This window comes from Garra rufa, chromosome 5 (genome assembly GCF_049309525.1).
Source record: "Garra rufa chromosome 5, GarRuf1.0, whole genome shotgun sequence".
Classification (NCBI taxonomy): Eukaryota; Metazoa; Chordata; class Actinopteri; order Cypriniformes; family Cyprinidae; genus Garra; species Garra rufa.
In genome coordinates, this window is record NC_133365.1 from 27,260,202 (window position 1) to 27,285,575 (window position 25,374).

The following is a 25,374-nucleotide window of genomic DNA, read 5'->3' on the forward strand; positions in this document are numbered from 1 at the left end:
GGTACGGACCAAATGAACCAAATGAAATGAACTACAAGTGTGAACACACCCTTAGATTGGGACTTCAAATTTCATATCGCAAATCATTTGATTAAAAATGTAACTTTGGTGTGAGTTTGCAAATCATTTGATTCAGTTCGGGACATCAGAGCGCGTATGGCGGATCATTTGTTTCCAATCCAGATTTGCGGAGTGGTTTTAACAGTAGAAAACATCAAGTGATTAAGGCAGTACAAAAAGAAAGTATACATGACTACATATCCCTTAAGAAAATTAACTGGGGTTTTACTATAGTAAAAGTGTAGAATACTCTGTAATGCTTTAGTAGTAATACTTTGCATGTGCTTCACTTTGTTTGCCATTGTTTTATTAGTATATTTTTATTTATCTATTTATCTTTTTTAGAATTTGAAAAAGAAGACATTGTTTGATAAGTGAGATCTCCGGTTTAAGTCAGTCCTTAAAAGAGTAGTGGTTGATTTCATTTTACAGTATCTGTCCGAACCCTGTGGACTTCAGTGGGAGCCAATGGGTTGAAGGTCCAAATTGCAGTTTCAGTGCAGCTTCAAAGGGCTCTACATGATCCCAGCCAAGAAATAAGTGTCCTATCTAGCAAACTGATCCGCCATTTTCTAAAAAAACAAAAACACAAATTGTGTACTTTTTAACTACGAATGCTCACCTTCATGCATTACGTAGTCATGTTGAAAAGGTCACTCGTGGCGGAGCTGCATTAAAACTGCAATTTGGTCCTCCATTCCGTTGGCTCCCATTTAAGTCCACTATATGCAGAAAAATCCTGGGATTAAATTAAATAGAGCAAAACCGCTAACATTTAATTTGAATGACAACCGTTGCGGAGTCAGAAGCACCTCTCCCGCATTGGCCTCTGCACTTCAGACGCATATGCTCGCGGGTGCGAACTGGAATCACTATCTAGGCTGCATTCAAGCCTTCGAGGCATTTTGAGGACACAACATCATCAAGTAAGTAACTTTAACGAATGTTACAGTATCCACTGTAGTTGTCCGCTAGTAAAAACATAGTTTTATCAGTCATTATCCGTGTATCCCCGTTATATCGCGTTTACTACAGTTAAGTGCAGGTGAGCTAGTGGACGGATCATGAGCTCTGTCTGGTGTGAGTGAGTGGAGGCGGGGCTAATTTGCATATTCATAGATCCGCGTATAGTAAATGAGGCTGGGGGGTAGAGTTACATTCAAGCTGTTTTAAGACATGAGAGAATTATTTTCACAATAATTGTTTTTAAATATGTAATTTTGACAAAGATTAGTTTTAAGGGATCAATTTTTTTTTTTACTACAGGGGGACTTTAATGTGAAAAGCTGTTTTTTTTTTTTTTTTTTGGCTCTGTTTATCATATTCAAGTGTGATAGTTATCACACTTATGTTGTTTATGCTTTTTTACACCACTGTCAGAATAATAATTTTGCTTGTTCAGTGTTAAGTCTGGGTCCTTAATCAGTTGAAAACCACTTTTATGAACTGAGTAATTTCAAATAATAAATATTTACACCCTTTGAGCAACCTGTGGTCACATATTTAGTGACACGGCAGATTTTTATTAATTTTCAGTTTTCTTTATTCTTCTTAGGGTGCAGCACACAGGAAAACATGAATAAAAGCTTTTAAAAAATGTAAAATCTAAACAAAAAAGAAAGACAAAAACATCATATATTTACTGGTATACTGGAATATGCCGGCATACGCATCTATAAAAACATGGACTACATGAAGTGTGATCTGTTTCATCTACGACAATTCTTGGTGGGTAACTGTCTCAGGTCTTCCATCATTTCAACTCTACATGCTCATGGAAACATCAGTACTTTAGGCTTATTTCTGAGTATAGAAGACAGAATGGAAGTCGAAACAAAAATGAATGCTCTTCACCACTAGAGCATACAATTCAGTCTCAAAATGAAGCATGTCAAAAAAAAAAAGCGTGTCAAATAAATGTTTTGGATTGTGCGCTCAAATTAGACAACGCACATTCCTTCAAATGTACTTAGTGAAGGTACCATGTAGGTCCAGCAAACCTTAAGTAAGGGAAAAAGTAATTGTGTGTGTCAGTGTAAACATTCCTGTTTCAAACTTGTGGTTCAAACTACCTATAGTGTGACTATATGTATAGAATGATGTGGCACTGAAAAGATTTGGTGTAAACGTATAACTAATTATATATATTATGTACAGTTTTTTTTGTCAGGCATGTGTGTCTGTGTAGGCAAGTGTACATCATATGTACAGTAAAGTACATACATTGGGTATGATGAGTGAATAATGTGTACAATATGTGAGGTGTGTGTGTGGTCAGTTCCAGATCTTCAGGAAGCTGTCCCAGGAACCTGTAGACACGGCCATGCCATCATCTGTGACCCCAAGACAGCTCACACGATTGTCATGGCCAGCCAGCACTCCTGTAAGAGACAATAAGTGTGAACATATAGTTTGTATTGAGCCAGTAAAAAAACTGTATTTTAGTGGGTTAGTTCACCCAAAAATTACTCGCCGTTATGTCGCTCCAAACCCGTAAGACCTTTGTTCATCTTTGGAACACAAATTAAGATATTTTTTTGATGAAATCCAATGCAACTACTACAAGACTGACTCAGAAGAGAAGAAATTGTTGAATAAAGTTGTTATTGTTTTTTTCTTTGCACACAAAAAGTATTTTTGTAGCTTCATAAGATTAAGGATGAACCACTGACGTCACATGGACTATTTTAACAATGTCCTTACTAACTTTCTAGGCTTTGAACATTTCATTTGCGTTGCTGTCTATGCAGGATCAGAAAGCGCTCAGATTTCATCAAAGATATCTTAATTTGTGTTTGAAGATGAATGAAGGTCTTACAGGTTTGGAACAACATGAGGGTGAGTAATGACAGAATTTAAATTTTTATGAAACTATCCCTTTAATAACTTTCAAATGAAAGCCATGTTAAAAATGAAGTGTTCACCTGCTCGGTCTCCCTTCATGGCGTCCCAGATGTTGCAGTTAAAGTCATCATAGCCGGCGAGCAGCAGACGGCCGGAGCGGGAGAAGGCCACAGAGGTAATGCCACAGATGATATTATCATGAGAGTATAAACACAGCTCCTGATCCGCACGCAGGTCAAACAGCCTGCAGGTGGCGTCATCGGAACCGGTTGCAAACGCGCTGCCGCTTGGGAAGAACTGAGCGATGGAGGAGAAAATAAGTGAAATGTAAAGGTGACCTACTTTGATTCTGGGATATCAGTAATGTGTATTTGTTTAAGCCGTGTGTTTACTCACACAGACAGCGTTGATGTCTGACTCGTGCCCGGTGAATGTCTGTCTGCACATGCTATCTCTGATGTCCCAGAGTTTAATGGAGGCGTCACAGGCCCCAGAGATGAAGGTCCGCGAGTCTGGAGCCAACGACAGACTCATCACATCTCCACTGTGACCTGAGAACAGCGTAGTCTGCTGACCAGTCTCAATGTCCCACAGAGCGCTGGAAAAAAATGTGAATGAAAGGTTAACACGTACAACCCGAACAGACATTATTGAACTATATAAGTGTAAATTCAGAGAATCTGTAACTGAAAGTAATTGGTGTGTTTGATTACAGTGATTCTCAACTGGTGTAATCATGGACCACAGGGGGAAAACAATAATAAAACACAAATAACCATTTAATCATGTAAAAGAAACAGGCTTGTCAACTTTTAAAAGAGGGAGAAATGCTTCCCATATCTTTTTCTCTTGATGTTTTGGTGTAAATTCATCTATATCTTAGTCAAAGCTAGCTATGCTAACATAGACATTTTGTGTGATATGTCTTCATCCTCAAAAACCATGATACTATGACATAAATGTGATATGACAGAAAATATGACATAAATGTGATTAGTTCTGATTTTATGTTTTTGAATACTGATTTCTATGGAAGCTCGTTTCTGCCTCTGAATAAAAAATGAAGGCAAGTGTGACATTTTTTATACTACAAGTGAGAAATAAAGTCAGAATTGCAAGATGTAAACTCGCAATCATGAGTTATAAAGTCAGAATTTTATCTCAGAATTGCGAGAAATAAACTGAAAAAATCTTATCACAATTGCGAGTATCTATCTCGTTTTATAAAGTCAGTATTTTGAGATATACACTTGCAATTCTGAGAGAAAAGTCAGTTGTGAGATATATCTTACAGTTCTGACTTTATTTCTCAGAATTGTGACTTTATTTCTCAGAATTTCAAGTTTATATCACAATTCTGACTTCATTTCTCAAAAATTCTGAATTGTGAGTTTGTATCACGCAATTCTAAAAAAAGTCAAAATTACGAGATGTAACGTTCCAGGATTTTTCTCCATATAGTGAACTTAAATTGGGATCAGCGGGTTAAAAGTCCAAATTGCAGTTTCAATGCAGCTTTAAAGGGCTCTACACAATCCTAGCTGAGGAATAAGGGTCCTATATAGTGAAACGATCAGCCATTTTTTTTTAATTTATATACTTTTTAACCATAAATGCTCATCTTGCACTAGCTCGACTTCACTCATTACGTAGTCACATTGGAACATTGGAATTGTGAGATATGAACTCAAAAAAGTCACAATTGTGAGATATATCTTGCAGTTCTGACTTTATTTCTCAGAATTGCAAGTTTATATCACACAATTTTGACTTATTTCTCAGAACTGCAAGTTTATCTAACAATTCTGAGAAAATAAAAAATCTGAATTGTAATTTTCAGTTCGCAATTGCAAGAAAAAATTGTGACATAGAAAGTCGCAATTACCTTTTTTTATTTTTTATACAGTGGCGGAAACAGGCTTTCATATATTTTAGAGTTTAATATTAAAGATTATAATTATTAATATATCAATAGTTTATTAATATTATTAATATAATAATAAAATGATAATAATAAAATGAATATAATAATGTTCGATTTTAGGGGTATTTGTGTTCACATTTGTACAAAATACAACTGTACTATATTAAGGCACCACAAATTTTGGTCCTGAAGCAAAACCAGTTAAGAACCACTGGAGTTTGTCACATTATCTTTCTTCTTTTTTTTTCTAGTGTAGTATAGTGTGTTGTTGTTGAACACACCAAGTTGTGTCTCCTGAACTGGTGATAATTTGATTGTCATCTATGAAACGGCAACAGGAAAGGTAACCTAGAAAATGAACAGACAGGAAGTCAACATGTCACACCCTGAAACTGCATGACGGTAAAAACGTCTTAACTGCTTCTTCTCTGATTTTCTTTTCTTCCAGACATACTGTATATTTGATTGCTGCCAACAAACGTATACAACCTGTTCTATGAATCGATCAAAAATATTTATATTTCGTTGTATGGCAGTCATTAATGTTTATGACACTGCTTTACTCTCTGTACATGAAGGTGTGTATGCGAGTGTTATCAGACCTGTGTGTCCAGGCAGCTCTCGGCTGACTCTAACATTGCCCTCTCTAGTCTTTAAGCTGTATATGGAGCAAATGTTGTCCAGTCCACCACAGGCCACAAAGTTTCCAGATGGCGCATACGCACAGGTCATTACCCATGATGACCGCAACGGGATGGCATGAATCTGAAGTTTATAATATTGAACATTGAACAAATATTAAAACAGGCTGTTGAAAATCTGATAATGACAGGAAAAACACACATGCTGATAATATTCACAAGATAATATGTGACCCTTGACCACAAAATCAGTCAGAAGTAGCGTATGTTTGTAGCAATAGCCAACAATACATTGTATTGGTCAAAATTATCGATTTTGATTTTATGCCAAAAATCATTAGGATGTTAAGTAAAGATCATGTTCCATGAAGATATTTTGTAAATTTCCTACCAGAAATATACTTAAAACTTAATTATGCAATGCTAAGAACTTAATTTAGACAACTTTAAAGGCAATTTTTTTACACCCTTTAGATTCCAGATTTTTAAATAGTTGTATCTCGGCCAAATATTGTCATATCCTAACAAACCATACATCAATGGAAAACTTTCAGATGATGTATAAATCAAAAAGTTGAAATCCTTTTAAAAGTATGATAAGGGTGAATATTAAAAAAATAAAATCACCTTTCGCATTAGTGCTCAGAGCAACAGGTTTCAGGTGCTCTCTCCCATTTCCTTCAGTGTGTTTCCCAGCAGTCCGTTTGGAGTCCTCTCACGCACTTTAACATGTATAAACTCAAAAATTCCGAGCCAAACTCTTCCACTAATTTGTTGAGAAAGTATTTTTCTGTGTGGCAGAGCGTGTGTTCCCTCTGTCAAAAAGTTACCCTTATAAATTGGTTTTGTGGTCCGGGGTCACATATATAACTGACCTTTTGCCAGTGTTAGTTATGATCTGTATTTCTAAATAATCTGTTATTTTACCTAATAACTTCTCAATAAACCTACTAAAGGGACAACCAACCTGGTATTGGTTTACATGATGGTGATAGTTCATGAAAAGCTCAACTTAAAAGCTTTTGATTGCTAGTTCAGAACTACAGTACTATCATGGGCTTTATGTGTAACAATATAATGGAGCTACAGACCTTGTTTGTAGTGTAGCTGTCCCAGATGATGAGTTTTCCATCCTGTGAGGCACTAACGAGAAGCCTGAGGATAAGATAAGAAAGCGGACATATATTATTATAGAGATAAAAGAGAGGGAAATGGCTGGTGGTCTTGCTGAAAGTTTATGCTACACACCTATTTACTTCACACAGGTCATTTTAATTTCTAAACTGAAGATACAGCTTTCAACTGCACACACTTCATTTCTGTCTTCCAACTTAATTCAGATAGTTGACAAGAAAAATAATTGAATCACTATGTAGCTTGTATGTTATTTGCTTGTGGGTTTATATGATTTCACATTACTTCTGCTCTCTAGGCAGAGTATGTAACCGGTGTAGGCTACTAGCAAGGGGGGCATAAAATGGCAATTTTTACCAGGAAAGTGATGGGGGTTTTTTTGTTTTGTTTTTTTGCTTGGGTCATCTATTTAGCCGGTGTTTTCATTTATTTACATACCAGCACCTTTAATTTGAACTGGTTGCTGGGCTGTGGTGCTCTGTTGTCCACATTGACAGTCAAGCCAAATACAACCAAATAAAATAATTGCTGTGCTTTTTGGATTAACAATTAGCCTGCTAAGCAAAAATTTGTTAATGTATTCTATATGGATACCATGCTACTCCAATAGCTTTAGATAAATTATACAGTGCTTAGTGAAAGGATTAGTTCAAATCAGAATTAAAATTTCCTGATAATTTACTCACCCCCATGTCATCCAAGATATTCATGTCTTTCTTTCTTCAGTCGAAAAGAAATTAAGATTTTTGAGAAAAACATTCCAGGATTTTTGTCCATATAGTGGACTTTAATGGGAGCCAATGAGATGATGGTCCAAATTGCAGTTTCAATGCAGCTTCAAAGGGCTCTACACGATCCCAGCCGAGGAATAAGGGTCTTATGTAGCAAAATGATCAAACATTTTCCAAACAAAAACTAAAATTTATTGCGCTAGCTTGACTTCATCCATTACGTAGTCACATTAGAAAGATCACATGATGTAGGCGGAAATACCGACCCAGTGTTTATAAAGCGAACATTTAAAGAAAGTCAAACGATTTTGAAGGAGGAGAAAATTAGCTGGGATCGTGTAGAGCCCTTTGAAGCTACAGTGAACCTGCAATTTGGACCTTCAACCTGCTGATCCCCATTAAAGTCCACTATATAGAGAAAAATCCTGTAATGTTTTCCTTAAAAACCTTAATTTGTTTTCGACTGAAGAAAGAAAGACATGAACATCTTAGATGACATTGGGTGAGTAAATTATCAGAAAATTTTAATTCAGGAGTGAACTAATCCTTTAATATCATAATAAAATGTTGAATTTTATTCTATGGTAAAATGAATATGTAGTATTTTAAATTCAAAAGCGATGTTAAATTGTCAGATGCAAAATGCGGATGAGTGAAGTATAATTTCGGCTTTATAGTTATAACTGTGAAGATTTTGCTAGCGCAATACACTTTGGAGTATAAAACAGCTCACAAAAATCATCTTTCAAGATATTAATTTCCATTGTGACAGTAGTGCAGCCGTAGATGTTTGGCCAACAACAATTAGTTAACATGTGGGTCAGTGTGTCGTGTTGTTCATTGTCTTCTGTGTCGTCAACAGGTGCAAAACCAAAGCCAAGACACCAACCACTGAGTCATGCTCATCTGCTACTTTTAACTTGTTTTGTTCTCTTTGATGCCAGGTGTGAGCAGTGAATTGTTTGAAGGTTGCCAATAGAATTACCTGGAGTCTGAGCCCCAGTGCATGGCGTAGATTTTAGCCAAATGCCCACGCAGTGTGCGCCTCGTCCTCATCTGTATCCTCCCCACTGGATCCAGGCCTGCTGTTATCTACCACACACATAAATACCACATTAATGAAAACCCACAGACCTCTGGAGATCACATCATCCCGCTTCTATGTGTAATTACGTCTCACCTGAGTGAGTGTGGAGTCTCCACATGCTTTCCTGGCATCCTGAGGGACAGAAGACAATGTCAGGTAAATCATTCTACTGCCACCATTTGTAGGTGGGATATGACGATGTATCTTAAGTAATCAGGATATCAATTTATTAATTTCTCACCCACATGTCATTCCAAACCCATAAGACCTTCGTTTTGTGTCGGAACACAAATTAAGATATTTTTGATGAAATCCGAGAGTTTTCTGACCCTGCATAGACAGCAACGCAACTACTGTGTTCAAGGCCCTGAATGCATGGCAGAAACTGACACAGAGGTGAAGAAATTTTGAATGAAGCAGTATTTTTTGTTTTCCTTGTGCACAAATAGTATTCTCGTAGCTTCATAACATTACGGTTTAACCAATGATTTCACATGGACTATTTTACAGATGTTCTTACTATCTTTCTTGGTCTTGAATGTGTCAGTTGCGTTGCTGTCTATGCAGGGTCAGAAAACTCGCGGATTTCATAAAAAATATCTTAATTTTTGTTCTGAAGATTAACATAGGTCTTACAGGTGAGTAATTAATTACAGAATTTTCATTCTGGGTGAACTATCCTTTTAAGTCTTAAATTAAACTTCATATTAGCGTATTTATCAGTGACATGACAAATATTAATTTTGTTTATTTCTAAATGTGACCCTGGACCACAAAACTGGTCTTAAGTAGCATGGGTATATTTGTAGCAATAGTTAAAACACATTGTATGGGTCAAAATTATAGATTTTTTTATGCCAAAATTCATTAGGATATTAAGTAAAGATCATGTTCCATTAAGATAATTTGTGCACTTCGTACCGTAAATATATAAAAACTTGATTTTTTTATTAGTGATATGCATTGCTAAGAACTTAATTTGAACAACTTTAAAGGCATTTTTAATTTTTATTTTTTTTGCACCCTCAGATTCCAGATTTTTAAATAGTTTAATCTCGATCAAATACTGTTCTATCCTAACAAACCATACATCAATGGAAAACTTTTTTATTCAGCTTTTGTATAAATGTATATGCATAAATTGGCCCTTGTCTGGTTGACCCTTATGACTGGTTTTGTGGTCCGGGGTCACATATGTAAGGGATAATGTCAAGCCAAATGGCAACATAAACTCTGACATAGGGATCAGGACCCCAATACACTTTATTTTTAGCAGTATCAGTATTAGGACTCACTCTGATCTGATTGCGCAGTTGCTCAGCCTCCTGTCGAAGCTGCTCGAGCTCACTCATCTTGAAATGACCTTTAACCTTTACCCTCTGACCTCTCTCACCCCCTCAGACACCTGTAGATTAAAACATGATGTATGAATAGCGTTAGTGGCCGTAGTGTTGTGGTTTGACAAGCTGACAAGTAAAATAATAAAAATATTAATATTGATAAGATTCATAATCTTTGGTTATGTGTTTTTTTTTTGTAATAAAATGTATAAAATAATTTCATAGTGCAGATGTGCTGCAGGGTTTCAGATTAATATTACATCATAATCTTTAATCTGGTATAATCTGGCTAACAACCTTTAATATAATAGGATTAATATTCTGAGAGCCATTCTAAACACATAAACAAGATCAGGAATCAGGATTATCATTTATGGTAAATAAAGGTGTGTTTACCAGATTTAAAATTGACATTTTTAACCATTCAGTTGTTCTTAACTACTTTCTATGTTGCTTGCTTTGGCAATACCAAATGTACTATTGATCATGTCAATATAGTTATTTGAATTGAATTGAAATGAGATAAAGAATAGGTTGCCTGACCTGAAACCATACATGAGGTTACACATTCAAATTGGCATGCAAAAACACACAGGATTTTTGCATGTGTTTTTTACAAAGTCAAATATATCACAAATCATCCACCAATCCCATAGTCTTTCGGACCTTATGAACAGTTCTGCTTTGCATGTTTCCAGTTATAACCCACAGATCTCTGTATGGCTATTGTATCTATGCTGATGGGAGCCGTGAGACACGGATGCAAAAAATATTGTTATTACCCCCTTACCACACATACTTATTAGAGAGCCTTAACTCCCCAGCAGGAAGAAAAAAAAGTTAAGCAATGTATAAGAATCAATCTGTGAGGAAACTCCACACAAAGAGCATAAAAGCTACACACACCCACTTGAGAACTTACATCACAACCCATCACAGAGAAAGAAGCAGCGATGATGTATAATCTCATTTTACCCACAAAACCTTTCCCTCAGATAAATGGCTTAGATCTGAGGAATCTTGGCTAATCTAGATGACTGAAACTCCTTTTGCACCTTTTAAGGTCTTCAAGCATGTTGGGAAAAGAGCAGCTGAGGGGTTAGTTTTCCTCTGGTCCATACTAGTGTGCCATAATGCCTTCTTGACTGTTTGAAATCAGCTATATATATATGTTAGAAATAGCCTTAGGATCAAACATTATCTATTTATTAACCAACTGTTTTTTTATCTTCTTTGCAGCGGGGTTATATTATTGTCAGCACTATGTAAAATAATACAACTTCATACATTAAATATGACTGGAGGGGGCTGTCAGCTGATAAGCACCAAATTGAGAGCAGTAACAAGGCCACCGCCTCGGAGTAGGCAAATGTTTTTCTCCTTCGCCATAAAACAGGTAATATGTTTTCTACGACTATTTTACATTACAGAAGCTCATAAACAGATGAGATGTGGAAACAGCATGTTGCATCCGTCTTCCACAATCAAGTTGCCGCAGAATGGCGGGTGTATGGATCCATTTTCGGTTAAATCAGCGTTTCATAACCGATCCAAAAGCACCAATACTGATAATACGCTCGCTGGATTTGTGTCCTTGGAGTTCTGTTAGCATTAACCATAAAGAAATGTCAGACTTTGCCCCACCCCTATAGCTGAATGCAGAGTGGCATATGCACTCTCTGCGTACTGCGAGGAAAGGGAGAAAAGTAAGCGGCATTCTATCGTATTCTAGCACCAAGCGGTGCTTTCGCTGAAACCGCAACCTATGTAAACCACGCGTCCTTTTAAACCCGGGAAACAGCTGCAAAACGTGAGTTGCTTGGTCACATGGGTGACGTTTATATTTCAGTGAGATCGTCCAACGCCCAGAACAACAGACATATGAACGGTTAACGTCCTCTTTTATCTTTCTACTGACATTTGCATATGGCAAGCCGTTTTAACAAGTACTCCTAACTATCTGTTTTCATTTTTAGCATTAGTATCAGAGTTTGATATTAACACCCGCCAAATGCAGGTAAAAAAAATCTGCGGTAACACTGTCAAATGTTTACTAAGTAATTTCTTGGGTAAATTCAAGCCAAATCTGCACAGATTTAGTGCAAATACTGAACTCGTGACTTATGATATATTAAATAATGAAGAGTCGAAAAAAAGGCCTGAAGACTCCCACCGCGTCTACACATGCTGTTTTTTGTTGTTATTTATTTTGGAATTTTTTTGCCTAGTAGAAGTTATGAATGGCCGGTAACTTAAAAATTTAGTAGACAAATTGACTGTGAGTGAAAAATGTTAATTTCAAATCCTGATTAGTATGTAATCAAGTACTGACTAGTACTGCATATTGGGATCTGGGGTTGATTTAAAAAAAGAAAGAAAGAAAAATGGTCATCCTATATTCAGGGTCTAGATTTACACCCACAACAATATGTGAAGCCAAATAGACGTCAAACAAATGTGCCAAGAAATACATAATATAGTATGTTAGAAAATTGCGAGTTAAAACAAAAGAAAAGAAAAGCTTACAGCTTTTAAATGTGATTTTAAAACATAAGAAAGAACCTAGATTTGAAGACTACAATAAGATTTCACTTCTACTGTTAATGAAATTTTGGTAGACTACTGTTATTTTTATGGTAAATCAAAAATCAAAAAAAGATTTTTTTTAAGTGATTGCTGGTACATTTTACTAGTATTTACCATACTTTCAAAACAAAACTTAAAAAAGGAAAAATATACAATATGAAAATAATTTAAGAAAAAATGTTTTTAATAAAATCAGATTTCTAGGAGTCACCTTAGATGAGAAATTGACGTGGAAAAGTCATATATTGCATGTAAAAAATAAGATGGCAAAAAGCCTATTTATTTTGAATAAGGTTAAATACAGTTTACCGTATACAATGAAAATGTTATATTGTTCAATAATTTTACCTTATTTAAACTATTGTGTAGAAATATGGGGAAATACATATCATAGCAACATTATGCCTTTATTTATTTTTCAGAAAAGAGCTATTTGCATTATTTTCAAAGCAGGATATAGGGATCACACAAATCCACTCTTAATTAGGTCAGGATTATTAAAACTTAAAGACACTGTAGAATTACAAACTTTATTAGTGATGTTCAAAGCTAGAAGCAAAGCTCTTCCACATGACTTACAAAAGTTATTTGTTTTTACTTCTGAAGATGGAAATCACAGACGGCTATGACTTTAAACATCCAATAGTACGAACAAACCTGAAACAAATGTGTTTGTCTGTTGCTGGAGTAAAAGCATGGAATTCTCTAATGAAAGATTTAAAAAGTTGCAAAAATATTTTGGTATTTAAAATGAGTTATAAAAAGAAACAACTTGAATTATATCAAACTGAATTTTGATTTTGTTTGTATGTGACCATTGTAAAATGTTTAAACAAATATCGGATATGTTGGAGTTTGGGTGATGGTAGAGGGAACAATGCTAATGTCATTTATTATTTATGTTAATAAATTTTGGGTGATGGTGGAGGGAACAATGCTAATGCCATCTACTGTTTATGTTTATAAAGGGGGCAGATAAAAATATGAAAATTATTCTTCCATCTGCTCCTTTCTGATCATGGAAATGTAAAGGAAAACTTAACTGAATTGTATGTGCCTTGTATAAATAATGCATTTTCATGAAAGGAATAAAAAATGATGATGATGAAGATGATGATGATGATGATAAAACGTCTCAGGGTCGTCTTATATTCAGGTCAATATGGTACTTATTCTTACTTTTCCAGTCTCTGTTCTAGTTTTCCTGGTATTAACTAATCAAACACTAGTACCCATTTGTGACCCTGGACCACAAAACCGGTCATAAGTTGCACAGGTATATTTGTTGCAATAGCCAACAATACATTGTACGGGTCAAAATTATAGATTTTTCTGTTGTGCCAAAGAAAATCATTAGAATGTTAAGTAAAGATTATGTTCCATTAAGATATTTTATCAATCTTCTTATGGTAAATATATCAAAACTGAATTTTTGATTAGTAAGTTATTAGCATTGCTTTAAAGTTGTCCTTCATTTGGACAACTTTAAGGGTGATTTTCTCCATATTTAGATTTTTTTGCACCCTCAGATTCTAGATATTTCAATTTGTATCTCGGCCAAATATTGTCCTATAAATCTCAATTTCAAAAAATGCACCCTTATGACTGGCTTTGTGATTCAGGGTCACATTTATTAGACACTATAATGTATTCAAACTAGTAAAAAAAAAGTCAACCAGTAAGATTTGTAATAAACAATAATGTAGCCATTCTGACTAGTTATTACATATGACAAGCAAAAGGCAAGTGTCAATAGTAACTAATGTTAACAATTGGGCTAAATACCAGTGTCTTATAAACATAAATATTTAAAACACACACACATATATATATATATATATATATATATATATATATATAGTGAAGATGGAATATATACTAGTAACTATCCCAGTTAAGTAAAAAAAAACAAGTACCCACTGAATAGTAAAAACTAAAATACTAGTGAAAAGTATCTTATTCGTTATCTAGTAAAAGTAAAAATAATACTATAATACTAGTCATTATTAGATCTATTACTAGTCATTAAAAATAAAAAAAATAGTAAATACAAATATTTAGTATAAAGCAATAAATGTTGAAACAGCTTGCCATAATTAGAGCTGTAGCGTGAGTAAAGCGCTGGAGGCTGCGGCCAGCTAAAGAGCAGGAGGCTTCTGCTCCATCAATTCACGACTCACGGCTAAAATGATACATGAAATACCTTAAAAAACAAATGTAATGTGATATATACTGTCCGTGATATTCCTATTGATGTGAATAACAATCCACTGATGCGATTTTGTTGCAAAACCAGTAAAATCACAATTGATCGGAAAAAAAAACACATTACAAATGAACACGAACCATTTTGATGGTCTAAAACTCTGATGCCATCCCTACTTTTCATCCATATGTCTCATCTGGGTCACAACATTCTGAGGAATCTTAGAAATTAATATAGGCCTACCTGTTAATCTTCCTGTTTGGCTTTAGTCTCCACGTAAAGTGAGTGGAATGCTGAAGTGGGTGGCGGAAGTAATTCGCAGGGAATTTTTCTGCTGGAAAATGATTAGGACTGCATACTGTCGGTTTTTTCCTAGTGCTAACGTTAGTTAGGCCTCGGCGACTGTGTGTTTCATGTGTGAAACGAATCAAAACGATGTTATCATGAAGTATGGAGCTACCATGTCGCCCTCTGATCGTTTAGTGAGGATGGGAAGAAGTCTTTTCCACGATATTCCTGATTTTCGTACACTTTGCTATTGGGAGGCGAAAAAACTTATTTTGCGCCTTAAATAATATAATTGCCGACAGATGTAATAAGTCCAAATACAGTAAAGCTTTCAAATGAAGTACATGCCGTCGTTGTCTTTATATTGCGTTGCTTGATCCTCGCCTCTTTCCTCCCGAGTGTCTTCTTCCTCCGTCTTCTCGTGCTGCTTTCTTCGTTCTGACCGTCGCTCCTTGTCCAAGAAATGACCAATTCAATACAACGCGAGGCACCCCGTGGCCCTTTAAATAAAATAAAATAAAGTAACCAAAATCGACTTGGCTATCTCTCCGGAGGAGCATACCCATCCATCAGTTCAAATGTGACTGTGCCAGAATAGGAGGCGGGGTGAACTCAACATAAACAACAGTACCGTTGTTTTCTAAATAATTCAAATAATGTGCGCTGACTCTGCTGTCAATTCAGTCCCGTATGAAATCATTCGGTCTGCACCAGAAACACGTAGCATCACATATGCGAGATTCAACCACACCCATTTTATTGCGAATGTACCACTGCAGCGAAGACCTTCGCCGCCAAACAGCGGCTCAGGGGGGTGAACAGTACCTCACTGGAACACACTCGAGTTTAGGCCGCTATTGCTAAATATCAGCTCTTTCGTGAAATGTGGAAACGAGAATAAGTGGAACTCAATTTAAACGTTTGTGGAAAATGACCAATAAACGTCTTGGAGAAAATAGTGACATTCTACAGAATTCCCCCTACGCGCTGCTCAATGACTACATGAATGCGCTCCTGAACGGAGTGTTGCCAGGTCGCGCAAGAAAGAAAACTGGACTGGAACCAAGAAGCCGAAAACAAGTGACTTCCTTTATGAAACATAGCGTAGCTGAGAAAGAAGAACAAACTATAATATTAACTATAACTATAGAGGGCGTGGTTCCAGCAGTAGGTGGGTGTTTGAAAATGCCATTAGTTGGTCACAGTTTGTTTAATTAGGCTATAATTAGCCTACTCACTGGTACATGTTCTTTAGTTACTTTTTAGTTAACTATTCAAATAATTATTAGTTTCTATTCCAGTTTTACCTGGTACTAAGTGAACAGATATTAGTACTCATTATAAACAACTATATGTTTTGAAAGCCGAGCTCCAGCCATAAAATAAATATTCCACTTGTCTCTCTCTTTCTATGTGTGTGTGTGTGTGTGTGTGTGTGTGTGTGTGTGTGTGTGTGTGTGTGTACCTGGTATTCATCACGTTGTGGGGACCAAATGTCCCCACAAGGATAGGAATACCAGTAGATTTTGACCTTGTGGGGACATTTCTCAGGTCCCCATGAGGAAACATGTTTATAAATCATACACAATGAGTTTTTTTGATGAAGTAAAAGTGTGCACAATCTCCTGTGAGGGCTAGGTTTAGGTGTAGGGTAGGTGTAGGGCGATAGAAAGTACGGTTTGTACAGTATAAAAACCATTACGCCTATGGTATGTCCCCATAAAACATGTAAACCCAACATGTGTGTGTGTGTGTGTGTGTGTGTGTGTGTGTGTGTGTGTGTGTGTGTGTGTGTGTGTGTGTGTGTGTGTGTGTGTGTGTGTGTGTGTACCTGGTATTCATCACGTTGTGGGGACCAAATGTCCCCACAAGGATAGTAATACCAGTAGATTTTGACCTTGTGGGGACATTTCTTAGGTCCCCATGAGGAAACAGGCTTATAAATCATGCACAATGAGTTTTTTTGAGGAAGTAAAAGTGTGCACAATCTCCTGTGAGGGCTAGGTTTAGGTGTAGGGTAGGTGTAGGGCGATAGAAAGTACGGTTTGTACAGTATAAAAACCATTACGCCTATGGAATGTCCCCATAAAACATGTAAACCCAACATGTGTGTGTGTGTGTGTGTGTGTGTGTGTGTGTGTGTGTGTGTGAGAAACTAGCCATATATTAAAAAAAGAAAAGGTTAAAATAAATTAATATATTATTAAAATGTGTAGATTTTCACGTATGCCTTTTTGTTCCAATTACACAGAACAAAAATAGGATACATTCATTTCAAAAATAAGCACCTATTATTATCCAGATAAGTTCACCGACCTCACACTTTCTCAAATTACTTAGAGGTGTAATTAAAATTCCCCTGTAAGGGCACTCAGTAATGCAATGCACACTTTCTCTCTAGAGGCATAAGATGCCACCCACCAGAGACACACTCCTAATTACACCTGCCATAATTACAAGTTGAGGGGAGGGGCAGACAGATTATACTTTGTACTACTGTGCACTTGCTGACTGGCCTGTATTAAAATTTAAGACAGACTGGATTATCTATGCTATACTACTGTGAATGAATATAAAACAGTGATTTATTATTATTATTTTATTTATATCTACAACTCTGCACTTTTAGACTGCCCTACATATTATGGGCAGCAAAATTTGGTTTAGCATCAGCATGCATCCCCCTTACCAAATGTAGTAATGGTACATTCCACCTGCCCTACTCCCCATAAGGGACTGTAGTATAGCTGTGGATGGGTTGCCCAGCAACACCATTTTCACAGACACATGCAAGCTGTATGTGGTTGGATGGACATGAACTGTTCTGCATTAATCCTCAACACATATTCATAGCCACTTAGGTAGGTCCCACATAGTATATTCTCCAGTCTATGATGTAGATATTTACCTTATTGACTGTAAGCACTAAAAACACAAAGATGTATTTAAAAGCTTTAAACATACTTCCCTTCTGGCAACAGATGAGATGAACAGAATGAACGGACAGATGAAGATGGTGAGGAGTGCAGTGTTATAACACTCATGTCCCTGTGGGATCATTCACAGACACCATGGGAAGGGTCCATATTCTGGTGTCAGACCGACCAGATTTTGGTGCAACAACCCGGGGTCTAAAATAGAGTTTCCATTTGCCAACCTCTAGAGTGCGCTAGTGCACTTTCGTACAACATGTCAATTGCTGTCCTAATTTTTCCATTATTTGAACTAAGGCCGCAATATAAATCAAAAAATGTGTTTAAAAAAAGTTAAAAACAAATACAAAGATAAACCAAATGGATGGTATTCTCTCAAAAGTTAGGACGATTTTATTGATGTTTGAATTTATGTTTATTGATCTTTAATCCAACCAAAACTGGGGTCTGTACATCGCTAACTCAATTAGCTAGATTTGATTGTTGATAATTTGGCATGATCTTGGATTGGTTGGTTCTTCAAAGCTCATCCCAGAGTTGGGTCATTCTTCATTTGTGGCAAATGATGTCCCTCTACTTTACAACAGTTGAAATAAACTTTAAATACCAATAAATCATAAAATCTTTGCATGCTTGTATTCTGTAGGGTAAACACAATTCGTGCACAGTTAATAGTTGCATTTCTGTTTACATAGTAAAAATACATATTTAATTGAGTTCAAGATTGCATTTTGTAACAAAATATGCATGTTACCACCATACCTCAGAGAGGAATCATGGAATGTAATTGCAATAATATAACATTTTAACACAAATAAAGTGGTTATATTGTGAATATAGATTTTATTTAACATGTACAATTTTATTCAATTGTTTTAAAAAATACATATACATGTTCAATCTATGAAAAAAGTTGTGTTCCCCAAATTCATGTCTGTGGTGTTACAACAATGGATGTCACACCTTAAGAAAAGTGGGAAATGTTTTTGGACAATTTCCTATGTGTAAGGGTCATTGCAGGTGATGGTTGATCTAAGGGGTGCATGAGTACATTCTTTCTTATGAATTTTAAGTTAAGTTAGCTAAATTTCTGACAATTTCATATGTCGCACTTTTATTTGTGTCTGTGGTGTTATGTTGATAACTTGCACATCTGACATATTTTAATCAAAATTTTAATAAATACATATTAATATTTTCATGATAACAGCCTTTCAAGTCATCTCAGATCTTTTAACTGAGGTGCGAAGAACGGATCCCTGGAATGAAGAAGCAGTGATTCATCTGGGCCTGGTTTCACAGACAGGGCTTAGACTAAACCAGGATAATTAGGACATTAAAGTATTTTTTTTTATGTGCCTTATAAAAAATAAAAACATTACTGGTATGCATCTTTAGACAAAACGAAGCCACTGATATATTTTAAGATCAGTCCTCGCAAGTTTCTTTCAGCTGAAACAGCTCAGATTTACATTTTAGTCTGGGACTAAGCCTGGTCTGTGAAACCGGGGGCTAGTGTTCTGCTGCAAGCTCCCTCTAATGTTTAACCCTGTTGTGTGTTTAACTTTAAATCAAACAATGTCCAGTAGTATAAAGGTCATAGGAAGACAGCAGTTTTATATTTAAAGCAAGTTTTTAAATGTACACCTGTGCATACTCATAATTTATTCAATATATTTGTCCCTGACTTGAAGTTTTAGAGATTGCACGTGCTTTCTGGACAGGCAGTTGTAAAAAATATTTCAAATGTACTCTTTTTTTTAATTCCATTTCATGGAAACTACAAAGTGGAAATACATACAAATTCTGTCATTAATTACCCTCATGCCATTCCAAACTCGTAAGACCTTCTTTCATCTTCGGAACACAAAGATATTTTTGATGAAATCCGAGAGACTTCTGACTCTGCATAGACAGCAACACAACTAAAACGTTCCTAGACCCAAAAATGTAGTACAGACATCGGTAAAACAGTCCATGTGACATCAGTGGTTCAACCGTTACAAGAATACGTTTGTGTGTAAATACAACTTTATTCAACAATTCTGTTCTCATGGTACTCTCAATAACGGCGGAAGATGGTGACATGGAGTAGAAGAATTGCTGAATAAAGTTGTTGTTGTTTTTTTGTTTTCTTTTTGCACAAAAAGAATTCTTGTAGCTTCGTAAAATGACGATTTAACCACTAAAGACACATGGCCTATTTTGACAATGTTCTTACTATCTTTCTGGGCTTTGAACGTGGTAGTTGCATTTCTCTCTATGCAGGGTCAGAAAGCTCTCGGATTTCATCAAAAATATCTTAATTTGGTTCTGGAGATGAACAAAGGTCTTATGAATTTAGAACGGCATGAAGCTGAGTAATTATTGACAGAATTTTCATTTTTGGGTAAACTGTCCCCTTAAGGAGACCACATCACAGTATCTCTTAATAACAATTACATTCCATTTGTATTTAATTTCTATAAAAAGTACATTCATTCTTGCATGGATCAATTTGCATACTTAACAGAATTTATTTAATCTATATGTAATGTAAAACAACTACTGATAAACAACGCGCAGAAGGAGTGGCTCAGAACGAAAACTCAAAATCCCAAACTGCTACTGACGTCATTATTATTCGACACTGACAGTGACGACAGCAGAACGCGACAGATTGAGTAAGATTTGCAAAATACTTTGGGGGTTTTTGTTCTTTTAACTTTGCAACCAGTTAGCATTATCGAAGTACTACACTAGTGATGCCGTAAACTATTCTATTCTAGTTCTCAGTTAGCCAAGACAGAACCCCAAACCGCATCTTCTGAGCTCTGCAATCACGTATGCAACATTACATCTCTAAGTGAAATACTGCCGTGGATCGTAACCATGACTTTGAGCATGGACATCAGCGTTTCTTTTCTCAAGTGCGAACTCGCCTCTACTATCGACCAGGCGGTAAGATGCGCTGTCGAAACGGTTTTGAAAGAAACGGCGCGAGTTGTTGGCATAAAGCTGGCCGCGGCTCGTAATGCAGCCGCAGAGTCGCACCGAGAGAACCAGACCCTGCGCGAGAGACTGGAGCTCTCCGAGAGCGAACTAAAAGCAGTGCGCTACTACATGACCGCGGCTGAAAAGAACATCAAACAGTGTTTACTTCTCAACAGAAACCCGCCCGGGTCAAATATCGTGCGCCCAAACACAGACGACGCACTTTTTGTGATTCCCTCACGAGCTGCGGATGGAAGTCCCACACCACAGGCGCAGGGCAGAGATTCCTCCCGCAAGAGCTTCAGAAACTCACCGGGAAAAATCCACGGTCCTAAAAATCTCCCTAGTATTGGCCTCTGTCTCCCCACGGTACAGTCAGACTGGCCTCGTGAGTGTGTCAACCTCAGAAAGTCAAGAGGGTCCTCAGTCGGCAACAGTTCAGCTCTCACGAGTGACCCGACGACCTCACAAACTCTTGTGGAAAATAGTCATGCTCTCTTTAAGCCAGAAGATGAGCCAGAGGGTCAAATTTACATCACGAATGAGGGTGAAAAATGTGAATTGTTATTATTTTTTCCATTTGCGAGTAGAATACTGCCAAACAAGTATGATCATAAAGTAATAGTTGTTTATTAATCTTGTAAACTCTAAAATAATAGCCAGAAAAAAAATCTCGTTAAAATGGAATGGTTTATTCAAGATTTAGATGGAATATATATAAATATATTTAGAATATACACTACCAGTCAAAAGTTGTTTAACAGTACGATTTTAATGGGTTTTTTTTATAGACGTCTCTTCTGCTCACCAAGCCTGCATTTATTTGATTAAAAGTACAGCAGAAACAGTAAATGGAAATCTTTTGTAACATTATAAATGTATTTATCATCACTTTTGATCAATTTAAAGCATCCATGCTAAATAAAAGTATTAATTTCTATAATTTCTTTTCCAGAAACCAAAAAACCTATACTGACTCCAAGCATTTTAATGGTATAGTGTATAATGTTACAAAAGCTTTTTATTTCAGATAAATGCTGATATTTGGATCTTTCTATTCATCAGGATTAGGGATGTAGAATATGGTCATGTAGAATAAATGCTTTATAAGTACTAATGAACAGCCAATATGTTATTAATAAGCATGTCAATAAGCAACTAGTTAATAGTAAGAATTGGTCCCTATACTAAATTACCCTATCTGTTACCGATACGTTGTAACATTATTTTTCAAAAGAAAAAAAAAATATGTATGGACAATTGGGTAAAGTAAAAAGTTGTTTTAGTCCAGTAAATGTTTATCTTGAAATACGACTACATGGAAGTTGAAACTTAAAGTAAATATGGAAGTTATTCTTAGTTCTTATTTCCTAAAAATCATAAAATGTCATAAATATGAGAAAGATGTGTGTACCACAACCTGAAGAGTGATTTTAAATAAATAAATAAAACATGTAACTTGCTAAAGAGGTATAAACTATCAATCAGGAGTTGGTTGTGTGCAACAGGTTTTCAGCAAAGTTTTGATCATGTTGATAATTTGAAGGCTTTTGAAATTCATGTATCAAAAGCGATACAGTTGGTTTATAGGATTAAGAGCATGTCAAAGTTGCTAGTTTGAAAGAAATGACTGTAAACTAGTGTGTGTTAATAGTTTCTTCCCTATCCACATTTTTCTTCACAAAAGAGTAGATGCGGCCATTTGTAAATATTATAGATTTGGTTTCTGGTCTCATTGGGTCCAGCTATTTTTAACTGTACAAAACAGCTAGATTTGCTGCTTGATATTGCAAATTGGTGTGTCTTACCATGTAATTGTAACGTATTATCTTAATTATGAACACACTGGTTTGAAGTGCAAACAGTTTTAGTTTACATTACTGCACTTCTAGTTACTTGCCTATAGCGGCTAATGAACCAGATGTCTCACCCATAGGCTAATGTCCGTGTTAAAGAAAAAGGTGAATAAACATGAGCTTTTATTTGTTTTACAGACAACGGTTCTGCTGTAACAGACACTGAGAGGAGACATGAAGAACCAGAAAGTTCAGGCCCCTCTGCAAACCCATCAGAGGACCCATCTGACATGACAAAGTTTGAGTTTGAAATGAGCACACCAGCTGGGAACGTTAATGAGCTGGAGCTGATACAGGTGATGGAAGACTCTGATGACGTCAAACAGGGCACCATTAAAATTGAGGACGATCCTGATTCGCTAACATTAGAGCCTCCTTCATCAAATCTAGCTGTGGCATCTTCATCCAACTCCATGCAAGAGTTACCCCAAATCTCTTCACCTTCAATGCGGGAGAGTGATGGCGATGCTTTGCTGGCCTTGGTGCCACCTGTTAGTAGTGACTCTGGGTTCAGCAGGACTATGGAGAGCCCTGATAAAGTGCACCGCTGCAACATTTGTGGCCGGGGGTTTAGACGTTTCTACTGCTTGAAAACGCACCAGCGCATACACACAGGAGAGCGCCCATATCCTTGCAGATACTGCGAGAAACGTTTCCGCCATTTGGACAGCTTACACAAGCACCAGCGCATTCACACAGGAGAAAGACCCTACCGCTGTGCAGAGTGCGGATGCTGCTTCAGAGAACTCGGTCAACTTAAAAAGCACAGACTCAAACACTCACCCACATTTGCTCCGGTGGCCAATCCCACCTTTCCTCTCCTCCCAGCTGGACCCTCCTATGTCTGGCCCCATCTCAACACTCAGTCTTTGGATTCAGTCTAGGCATGTGACTAGCATATTTTCAAAGCGTGGTTATTGTGGAAGCTTGGTATAAGGTATTGAATGATGTTACAAAAACAGGTTGAAACGATAAATTTGTCTGCTTAATAACAAATGTAAAAACTTTTCAAACCAGGGACATTAAAATACAATAAAACAACAAAATGTATGAAGTAAAGAAATGTTTCAAACAGATTAAAGTGCAAAAAAGCACAACTATAAGGGATCGATGCATTTTTGTATGAAAAATATCCATATTTAAAACTTTAGAAACTGTAATCTAGCTTCTGCTGTCGTACATGTGTTCACGAAAGAGTGGCATTCTAGTGTGTGATGTTTTTATGATGGATGGATACACTTTTATTGGACTATAAATCTTAAACTGCTTATACTATGATTATAAAGCTGGGAAGCTTTATACATATTTTAATATAACTCAGATTGTATTCATCTGAAAGAAGAAAGTCATATACACCCCTAGAATGGCTTAAGGGTAAGTAAATCATGGGGTCATTTTCATTTTTGGGTGAACTATCCCTTTAATATTTGGTGTTGTTTTTATAAACACCATATCAAATACAAAATCTAAATGGTTGTTTTGAAAACATTTAAATACTGTTTGTCAGAAACACAAATTTGCATAGCACTACTTTGTGTACAGGGGTAACCGCTGTATTTGTGCTTTTCTATAAGTGCCACCTACTGTCAGAGAGTGAATTTGCATTTCCATTCAGCCTGTCTGCTGCTTTTTTCAAAACGTCAAACCAAAGTGAAAATCAGACTTGTTTTTTATACAGCATACATGTTGTATCATACATTTTAACTGGTTGGTGGAAAACAAGCTAATGTTCAGTCTAAAACTCAGTACCTAGAATTATTCACTGTATTTTGAAGTGTGCATGATTACAATACTGTACGTTCATTACCGCAATCCACCGTGTTACCAAATATCAGCACATGTCTAATTCAGTCAAAGGCCTAGTGAAGAGAAGACAGATGCATTTTATGAGAATATATGTTGTGGCGCAAAACACACCTCAGATAAAATCTGTTCAGTAACAGTTTGGTCCAAAAACATTTGGAGGTATATTGGAAGATATATATTTGCCTCATTGTGTGAACAATTTGTCCATTACACACACAAACAAACATTTCATTCAATCCATATGTACAAAATACCTCATCACCAGTGCAGCATAATCATAGGTTGTTTTTATGCATAAAAACAACTTAAAGCAAGTGTTACAGTGCAAACTATTTAAATGGGTTCCAGCTATGATTAAACTTCTACAATAAGGCATTTTCTGGTTTTGAGAATTGATTGTACTCATTTATAATCATACAAAAATGTGCATCCTGCATATATCAGAACTGAAACTAATTATTTTTCACTCTGTATAAACGCATCACTTCAGAGATTTCAGTTCAACACAGTTTAAAAATATGGCTTGACAAATAAAGACCACCCTGCTGAAAAAAAAAAAACAGCTAAAACCAGCCTAGGCTGGTTGGCTGGTCTTAGCTGGTTTAAGCTGGAAGTAGCTGGTTTTAGCTGGTCTCCCAGGCTGGTTTTAGCTGGTGGTTTTAAGTGGCCAAAACCCCACTAAAACCAGCCTGCTGACCAGCTAAAACCAGGCTAGTTGACCAGCTAAAACCAGCCAACCAGCCTAGGGTGGTTTTAGCTGTTTTTTTTGTTTTGTTTTGTTTTTCACCAGGGCACACCCATGTTAAGATAAAATATATTTTTAATGCATACAATTTTACTAGTCTGGTACTACTGGGTGAATCGTTTCAATAGTTTAGTAGTAGCCTACTGAATTTAAAATTTTGCATTTTAAATACATAGTGAAGAAAATGAGTATGTGTGGTTTGATAAAATATCTGACTGGT

At 36.3% G+C, this 25,374-nt stretch overlaps 2 protein-coding genes across 3 annotated transcripts; one reads left to right on the top strand and one right to left on the bottom strand.

Annotated features, from left to right (window-relative positions):
* Positions 1-1,585: 1,585 nt before the first annotated feature.
* Positions 1,586-15,580, bottom strand: gnb2 (guanine nucleotide binding protein (G protein), beta polypeptide 2). The gene is made up of 10 exons (XM_073839565.1): positions 14,797-15,580; positions 9,717-9,826; positions 8,515-8,553; positions 8,320-8,426; positions 6,561-6,624; positions 5,431-5,593; positions 5,110-5,176; positions 3,301-3,502; positions 2,985-3,201; positions 1,586-2,441 (listed from the first exon to the last, which is right to left on the bottom strand). The coding sequence occupies exons 2-10, from the start codon at positions 9,771-9,773 to the stop codon at positions 2,335-2,337; spliced, it is 1,023 nt and encodes a 340-aa protein (XP_073695666.1). The 5' UTR covers positions 9,774-9,826; positions 14,797-15,580; the 3' UTR covers positions 1,586-2,334.
* A 4,842-nt stretch (positions 15,581-20,422) lies between these two features.
* On the top strand, positions 20,423-24,782 carry LOC141335557 (uncharacterized). 2 transcript variants are annotated; one of them, XM_073841059.1, is made up of 2 exons: positions 20,423-21,303; positions 22,742-24,782. In XM_073841059.1, exons 1-2 carry the CDS (start codon positions 20,646-20,648, stop codon positions 23,485-23,487), a joined length of 1,404 nt encoding a protein of 467 aa, XP_073697160.1. In that variant the 5' UTR covers positions 20,423-20,645; the 3' UTR covers positions 23,488-24,782. The 2 variants fall into 2 exon arrangements, with proteins under 2 accessions (XP_073697160.1, XP_073697161.1); XM_073841060.1 differs by having other exon boundaries at positions 20,423-21,294.
* The last annotated feature ends 592 nt before the right edge of the window (positions 24,783-25,374 follow it).

Coding starts and splice junctions, on each gene's coding strand:
- gnb2 (XM_073839565.1), bottom strand. CDS start 9,773: ATGAGTGAGCTCGAGCAGCTTCGACAGGAGGCTGAGCAACTGCGCAAT. Junction 6,625..8,319: donor CACTGGGGCTCAGACTCCAG/GTAATTCTATTG, acceptor TCTTATCCTCAG/GCTTCTCGTTAGTGCCTCAC. Junction 5,177..5,430: donor AGAGCTGCCTGGACACACAG/GTCTGATAACAC, acceptor TTCATTTTCTAG/GTTACCTTTCCTGTTGCCGT.
- LOC141335557 (XM_073841059.1), top strand. CDS start 20,646: ATGACTTTGAGCATGGACATCAGCGTTTCTTTTCTCAAGTGCGAACTC. Junction 21,304..22,741: donor CACGAATGAGGGTGAAAAAT/GTGAATTGTTAT, acceptor TTTGTTTTACAG/ACAACGGTTCTGCTGTAACA.